Genomic DNA, 8,542 nt, shown 5'->3' on the forward strand with positions numbered 1-8,542 from the left:
CCAACCAAAGGTGCCTCTCTGTCTCTTGTAGTATTATCAAGAGAAGAACCAGCAATAGGTGTGTCATATCCATCTTTGTCCCTTGTAGTATTATAAATTTAAAATTAAGATTTACAGAATAATTACATATTCCATATTGTTGAGATAATCACATAATTAGATCATTACATAACTTGCAACTTTGGTGCAATATATGATCAATGTTAATTATGATGGAGATAAATGGATAAAACGATTTCCTACAAAGTACAACCTATCAATACAATAATTATTGTGACTTAGCATTAACTTATCACAATGCAATATATCATGAGGCCAAATTCTATAAAACAAGTTGAAATCTCGAGGCATAAGTGGTAGGGGGTGTTTTTTTTTTGGATTTTGAGAGAAGGAAAAGTTGGTTAATGGGATTTTGGTTCCCATTGATCAAGAATATCATGTTCTTTTTACAGATTAATGTGGGGATCAAGGAAAGTTTATTTTCCTGGGTAAATGATACCCATCACCAAGGTGGATAAATAACTTTCTCACTTGGGGGAAAGCTTCCAACACTTGAATGGGTCAGTACTGCCCCTTTTAATAATGAATTCTTATAGTTAAAGTGGTCATTTCCTTTTTTTTTTTACTTGGGAAATAAAAGAACATGGATAAATACACTTACCTGGATAAGTGTTTTCCAGGAAAAACTTACCCAAATAATTGCATTTACCTGAGTAAATAACTTACCAAAAAGCAAATGGGGTTGTAAATGAAAATCCCCTATCCTCTAATTATCATTATAAGAAATTGAAGGAGACAAACACTTGGCATACCACATGCTACAAATGTCCAAAAAAGGTTTCAATTTCACCTCTTGTATTGTTCGCTCATTCTTCTCGAACCTAATATTAGACAGAACTAATGGAAAGCTAAGGCCTCGTTCGCATTTCGGTAAGTTACTTATCCGGGTAAATACCTAGAAAAATAAACTTTTCCCAATCCCCACATAAATCTGAAAAATAAACATGTGATTCTTGGTCAATAGATTTTTGAACATAAAAATTAGGGTACAATGACTAAAGAGGGGCAATAAATAGAAAATCAGGGTCTTTTGATAATTGTTATCTACCATTCTTTATATATATATTATAAATAATATTATATATAGACACACCGATTGATTCAATTAACAGCCAAAATTTTCATATTGACTAATCAAAATCAAACTAATACCTTCCACTTTTTAAAATTCGATTAATCAACATTTTCTATTAAATTTTATCAGTTTGGCTCAAATTTTTTTTTTTTTTGATGAACACAGTAGTAATAATGTATCACCTCAACCAAATCAACCATATGACATTATTATCTCCGCTTTCTGAACGCAGACCCTTGCTAACGGTTAACTTTTTCTGTTGCCTGTTGGAAGTCAATAGCCTATAATTGCTGTTGAGCCCATTTTGGGGTTCACTCATTCACGCCCATGTCTATCTTTTCGGATTTTTTAATTCCTAACCAACCAACGTCATCAGTTGCGTGTCGTCGTTTCATTGGTGGATGGAAAACGAATGCTGCGACCAAAAAATTTGCAAGATTTGACCAGTCAAGAACTCTGGAATTCTCCGTTACTTGTCCCCGCCGGGTTGGTTGCCACTTGCCAGGTGGTGATGGTCTGATAGAGTGAGTGGAGTCTCTCTCACTTTAATCTTTATATATAATCACACTCTGCACCTCGAAATCTAACAAACAGAACTACATCTTAGAATAGAAGACAGAAAGGATCTCAACTTCTCAACCCCCTACTCATCTTCTTCTTCCTGTATCTCCATCTACTTCTGTGTGAGTAAAGAAATGGCGGTGAAGCTTTATGGAATCGCCATGTCCACCTGCACCACACGCGTAATGACCTGTCTTCACGAGAAGGGAGTCGACTTCGAAATCGTCCCCATCAACCTATCCGCCGGCGAACACAAACAGCCTTCTTTCATCTCCAAAAACGTAAATTAATTGCTTATTGTTATGCATGAAACTTTAGGGTTTTTTCCCCTGCGCATATCATTCATTTTTCTTTTTCTTTTTCTTTTTTTTTTTTTGCAGCCATTCGGTCAAATCCCGGCTCTTGAGGACGGTGATCTCACAGTCTTTGGTGAGCATGCTCGATCTAATGGTGGTCACGATTAATGTGACATTTGTTTTTGTTAATTTCTTTATTATTTTTTTTTTTTCATATCGATCGGACGACAGAGTCTCGTGCAATCACCAAATACTTGGCGACAAAACACAAGGACAAGGGCACTGATCTTCTGAGGCTGGACAATCTGAAAGAAGCAGCGTTGGTTAACGTCTGGTTAGAGGTGGAAGCGCAACAATTCAACCCTCCAATCTCAGCACTGGTTTACCAGAGAATGTTTAGCCCTCTCTTTGGAGGAACACCGGATGAGAAAGTGATCGAGGTCAACGCCGAGAAGCTGGGGAAGGTACTGGACGTGTATGAAGAGAGACTTTCCAAGAGCAAATACCTCGCCGGAGATTTCTACAGCCTGGCGGACCTTCACCACCTCTCCTACACGTATTACCTCATGAAGAATCCCGAGGCCAACCTCATCAACTCTCGTCCCCATGTCAAAGCTTGGTGGGAGGATATTTCGTCTCGTCCTGCCTTTAAAAAGGCTGCAGAGGGAATGACCGCTTAGAACTATAAATCTGCCGCACCGATTACAGTTTTAGTTCTTCATCATCTTTTCCTTGCATTTCTTATCACTCTCATGGTAGGATTAAATGCATTGCGGACTTTGCCAAAGATGGTAATCCTTCTACCATCTTTTTCTTGGGATTTTTTTTTAATGAGTTCTGTTTTGGGAAGTTGTTCTATATAATTTTTAAGGTGTCTGTGACACTTACATCTGTTTGATTTTCTGTTGCATTCTTCATTTTTACAACTTGTGCAAAAGAAGGAATTGGTTTGCACTTCAATACCAAGCATTTACAAAGAGTCCATTTAAAGAAAGAAAAAAATGTAATCTATTGAACTTCTGCATCAAACGAATGCAATGCAATGTTTTTAAAACCGAACCGGTCAGGGTCCGGTTTACGGGTTGAACGGTCCGACCGTTTGAATTGAAGATACGGCCCATTCTAACAAAAAAAAAATTACCAAAACTGTTGGACGGTTCAACCACTTGGGTCAGTGGTCTCTTGACCAAATTAACGTTTTTTGGCAAAATAAAGGTTCTGGGGTAGAACCGAATCGGTCACCTGACCAGTTCTCATCTTTTTGGTCTGACCATCTGATCCAATCCGATTTTGAAAATCATGATGCAATGTATAAGAATGCAAACGGATCGGATCTGATTTGAATCAGGATATATTTAAACTCGATTGGGTCTAATAAATACTGATTTGATTTTCAATTGGTGACTGGTAAATGATGATTGAATTGGAGAGCTCAGAGTTTAGGAGCGAAACTTGGGCTGGTCCAATATGATCCCAGACTGATCCATCCCACAATTTTATACTGACTGGTATTAGATTTTGGTCCTCAAGCTGAGCCCAGGCCCAAAAGTTTGGGCTCTTAAATTTTTAGAGTGGGGCTCTAGCCTAGCCCTTAGGAAGCCCAAACCCAGCTTGAGCCTAATCCCGTTATTTGCATATATATATATAATTGCATACATATACATATATGTATATCAATTTTTAGTGTGAATTAATCAAGTAATACGAACTTGGCCCTGGAAAAGCCCAACCGAAGTGTATCGAATTTTTAGTGTGAATTGAATAATGTGGACTTGACTTCAAGCTCAAACCGAACTCAAGTTTTTAGGCCTAATTCTTAGGGTTCGACTAGGATTGAGGTAAAACTCGGCCCAACCTGCCCAAGTTGCACTCGTATCAGAATTTGTTTGTATTGGTTGGTTATATTACCATGTATGAGAATGATTGAATTCCAATGAAAGTTAATCGACGCAACACAATAGCAAGCGAGATAGACGAGAATTGTCACATGGTGCATGATGAACCTACAATTTATCTATATTTTATGAGGTTTTTGCATGAAATTTTATGATGGTTTAATTAAATTTTGCCCTATTTTAGCTTGATTGCAAGAAAGATTTCAGGGGGAGCCAAATCAATAAAAAGAAGGCAAAAGCAAGAAAAGAAAACCCAAAATTTACCAATTTCAGTCCGGCCCAGCCATGAGAGCAAGAGAATTTCATTTGGCCCAAGAAGAGCATGTGAAACTCTTTGGAAAATCCAAGGGAAGAAGCCTAGCAAGAAGGAAATTTCGGCCCAGCCCATTTTTAGCCCAAATAACAGCCTAGAGTGTAGCCCACATGAGCTCAAAAGCAAGCTAAGTTGTAGCCCAAATAGCAGCCCAAAGGGAGATAGGGGCGGCAACTTCTAGGAGTTTCTTGAAGAGAATGAGGGAGCACTCTAGAAGGTTCATGAGGGGTGTAATACACCCCATTCTAGAGGCTTCAAGAAGGGGCAAGAGCCCCCTTGAAAAACTATATAAGGAGGCCTCTAGGAGGGGAGAAAGTTGTTCAATTGCTTGAGAGGAAGGCTCTCCCACTCTTAGAGGTTCGACCACCTTGAGAGAAGAGAAGAGAAGAAGGCTAGGCGCAAGGAAGAAGAAGAAGAAGGGCTGAAGGAAGTTCAAGACAAGCAAGCTAGAAGAAGAAGGTGAGTTCGAATTGAGGGTTTGTGATTCAAAGATCTTTTGTAATAAATCATTTGTAGTTTCATTCTCTTTTGATTTGAATTCAGTTTCTTAGTTATATTTTCTTTCTTCTTTCTCCTTGTTTCCATTCTTCCTTGATGTATTTCAGCTTGTAAAATTTCAGTTCAGCAATCTAATTCTTTTTGATTCATTCAAATGGTCATGAATTATACTTGAAGTTTCTTGAATAAGGGTGTTATTGTAGAGTAATTCGGCCAACTAACCTTCAAAACTCATATCTGAATTCTCAGATCTGAGATTGCAAGATCTGAATTGCTTGAAAGAGAATTCAGATCTGCAATTTTCAGATTGGCCGAATTAATCTACAGCTTGGAATTCCTAGAGTGCTTGAGAGAGATTCTAGGAATTCAGATCTACTATTCAAGAACTGAATTGAGTGCAAGGTTAGAGATAACTTGCACAATTCAGTTGGTGATCAATTCAGATTTGAATTGATGCCTTAGAAGTGTTTGAAGAAATGCATGCATGGGGATTAGATTCTTGCTAGAGATAGAAGAACCGTCACTCATGCATAGGATGAACATGCGCTTGAGAGAGGCTGTTCATGACCTTGGGGTTTCACTAAACCAAGGCTCAATCATGATTCATTCGAATGATCCAAATTGATAGATTGCTGAATTCTGAGATTGACATTTACTGCTTACTCTTCTAACCTGAATTGAAGGCAATTGGGCCAATGATTTAGATAGATTTTAATTTAGGATTTCTTAGCTTTCATTAGAGTTTTGATTTATTTTGTTGATCAGATAAGAAGTGCTCAATTTAGTATTGGTAATTGTTTCCTAAATCCTCGTGGGAACGATACTTCACTCACTACTTTATTACTTGAACGGCTAGTGCACTTGCTAGTGTCACAATGAGCAACACACATCAAGTTTTTGGCGCCGTTGCCGGGGATTTAGAGAAACAATATTAGGAAACATTGAGCATTCTTAATCTGATCTCATTCAGCATTGCATTCATAGTTGGGTTAATTTGCTAACTTTTTCATTTCAGCTTGGACTGCAACTACTGTACTACTGTAGATTGTTTCTTCTTTCTTAAGTAGATTACTTTCTTTTTCTGGTTTCAGTTTCATTTTAATAAAGGCATATTTGATTTCTATTCAATCTTGGTGTTGTTCCCTTCAAAAAGAAAAAAAAAAGAAAAAATTTCACATAAACATGAGTGTTGTAGATCTGAGTTGCATTCGGCACTCAGATCAGCAGATTTCAGATCTGCAGCACTCAGCCGAAAAGAGTTGCTTGTGTTTCAGATTTTATTATTCTTTTCTTTCATTACAAAAAGAAAAAAAAAACAAATGAAAAAAAAAGGGGGAGATCTTTTGAACAACCAGAGGAGCAATTAAGAATTCGGATCAGAATTCAGATTTGAATTCAGATCTGAATTCTACTATTGCAGATCTGCAATAGTTCAGATCTGAGTTCCTCTGAACTCAGACCTGAACTGATGAAATTTTGAGGGGAATTGGGTGTCATCACCACCCCAATTCACCCTAGGGCACTTCTGCTATTCCCCAAAAACAATTTGGTAGCAATAACTGAAGGTAAGGCAATTGAGAATTCAGATCCAAACTCAGACTTGAGTTCAGATCTGAATTCTGCTGTTACAGATCTGCTCAGTTCAGATCTGAATTCCTCTGAACTCAGATCTGAACCGATGCAAGTTTGAGGTGAATTGGGTGCCATCACTACCCCAATCCACCCTATGATACATCCAACCTGCCTCAAGGGTGAATGGATAGCAAAGAATGAGAGAAATTCAAATCTGAAATGCAGTTGATATGATGTGAGGACTGAACTGATACAGAGCATACTATGAATTCTGGGTGGACTGAATTCTTGGCTTTACCCACTTGTAACCGAGCTACATTAGCTAAGGAGGTGTATGTTTGGATTGAATAATTGTTATGCCTCAGATATTTAAGAAAAATTAGCACTTTCCAAGTATTTCTTTTAGCATTCAAATCTGTAGCAGGGCTGCTATAGTGCAATAGTTAGTAGACCTAATTTCAGATTTCTACAAAAGTTGTATGGACCGAATAGCTTGCAATACCAAACATTGCAGACCCAATTTTCAGGTCTTAGCAAGTGTTTGATATGCATCAGCTATACAGGTTTGAGCTTCAATTGTAGAGTTTAAAATCTTTAACCCAAGCCTAACTCAGGACTGGTTTTAGTTTATTTCAGATCCTTTTAAATTATTTTTTTTTTTTCAGATTAGATCTGATTTCAGCCCTAAAGCATCACAAGATTGATTCCAACCTTAATGAATGTATATTGTAGTGTATACCAATGAGTGTGTATGAGATATCCAGCTCAGATCTGAATTATTATTTATTAATTTCTCTAGACTAACAATACCAAAGACTTGTAGATATGAACTCAGATCTAAATTGGGTCTGAATTCAGATGTTGCAATCGATGGATGTAGATAAAGGAACCATGAATAAGATGATTGGTTTAAATCTGCTTTTAGTATAATCAGCTTCATTTATTCATGATAGGATGTAGGTTTTGTATTCCAATACTTCACTTTACAGTGTGATAGGATTAGTTATTTATTTTCTTTTGTGAATATTGGCATTTTTATTGCTTTGACTTTAACAGTTTATGACAAGCAGACCTGAACTGGAAGAGATCCTTTACGACCCGGAGATTGAACGGACTCTCCGTGTCCGTTTGAGAGCTGCTAAGCAAGTCAGACAAGAAGCACAAGAAATGGCTGAATAAAGAACTATGATGGATTATGCCAAGCCCACCCTCACCGGGACTGTCTCCAGCATTATCAGGCCAACTATTGCTGCCAATAACTTCGAAATTAAACCGGCCATAATCCAAATGATACAAAATACGGTTCAGTTTTGTGGTATGGCCCATGAGGATCCGAATGCCCATATTGCTAACTTCTTGGAAATCTGTGACACCTTCAAACACAATGGGGTAAGTGATGATGCCATCCGGCTGAGGTTATTCCCATTTTCTTTGAAGGATAAAGCCAAAGCTTGGTTGAACTCATTACCGGCAGGATCTATAGCCACATGGGACGAAATGGCCAGCCGTTTTCTCTCTAAATATTTTCCCCCTTCTAAAACTGCTAAAATGAGGAATGACATCACTACTTTTTTCCAGCAAGAGGGGGAATCTTTATATGAATCGTGGGAACGATACAAGGAGCTGTTAAGGAGAGTTCCTCACCATGGCCTCCCCATTTGGCTGCAAGTGCAGACTTTCTATAATGGTCTTACTGACTCAAATAAGACCATATTAGATGCTGCAGCCGGAGGATCCATAAATAATAAAACTCCTGAGGTTGCCCATGCACTTATTGAGGAAATGGCAGCCAACAATTATCAATGGCATTCGGAAAGGACTCAAACTAGGAAGCAGCAAGGCTTGCATAATGTTGACACTTATACAGCACTAGCTGCACAAATAGGAGCACTCAGTAAAAAAATAGATGAAATGCAGACAGCTGCCATGCATGTGCAGCCTCTTAATTGTGAATTGTGTGGGGGAGGCCACATCAGTACAGACTGCCAAGTTGGCAATCGGTTCAGACCATCTACTGAACAAGTTGACTATGTCAGCAATTCGTCAAGACAGCAGGGTTACCAGAGTCACCATACTTTTCATCTAGGATGGAGGGGACATTCAAACCAGTCCTGGCCAAATCAGCATATTTCCAAGCCGTTCCACCAGACTTATCATCAGCCTGAACCGAAATCCAATTTGGAGGAACTGATGACAAAATTTATAGCAGGTGCAGAAACTAGGTTCCAGAACCAGGAAGCCTCAATCAAAAACCTGGAAAACCAAGTGGGGC

The 8,542-nt window shown here is 38.4% G+C and overlaps 1 protein-coding gene and 1 non-coding gene across 2 annotated transcripts; one reads left to right on the top strand and one right to left on the bottom strand.

The window, feature by feature from the left end:
• The first annotated feature begins 1,708 nt into the window (after positions 1-1,708).
• ATGSTF13 (Glutathione S-transferase family protein) lies at positions 1,709-3,047 on the top strand. The gene is made up of 3 exons (XM_088980175.1): positions 1,709-1,977; positions 2,077-2,125; positions 2,224-3,047. Exons 1-3 carry the CDS (start codon positions 1,831-1,833, stop codon positions 2,670-2,672), a joined length of 645 nt encoding a protein of 214 aa, XP_088836301.1. The 5' UTR covers positions 1,709-1,830; the 3' UTR covers positions 2,673-3,047.
• A 4,768-nt stretch (positions 3,048-7,815) lies between these two features.
• LOC148867469 (small nucleolar RNA R71) lies at positions 7,816-7,922 on the bottom strand. The gene has a single exon (XR_016112092.1). It is a non-coding gene; the product is annotated as a small nucleolar RNA R71 (small nucleolar RNA).
• Between the last annotated feature and the right edge of the window lie 620 nt (positions 7,923-8,542).

This window comes from Nelumbo lutea, chromosome 3 (genome assembly GCF_056320005.1).
Source record: "Nelumbo lutea isolate HS-2025 chromosome 3, American lotus-T2T, whole genome shotgun sequence".
Lineage (NCBI taxonomy): Eukaryota > Viridiplantae > Streptophyta > Magnoliopsida > Proteales > Nelumbonaceae > Nelumbo > Nelumbo lutea.

Coding starts and splice junctions, on each gene's coding strand:
- ATGSTF13 (XM_088980175.1), top strand. CDS start 1,831: ATGGCGGTGAAGCTTTATGGAATCGCCATGTCCACCTGCACCACACGC. Junction 1,978..2,076: donor CTTCTTTCATCTCCAAAAAC/GTAAATTAATTG, acceptor TTTTTTTTGCAG/CCATTCGGTCAAATCCCGGC. Junction 2,126..2,223: donor CGGTGATCTCACAGTCTTTG/GTGAGCATGCTC, acceptor ATCGGACGACAG/AGTCTCGTGCAATCACCAAA.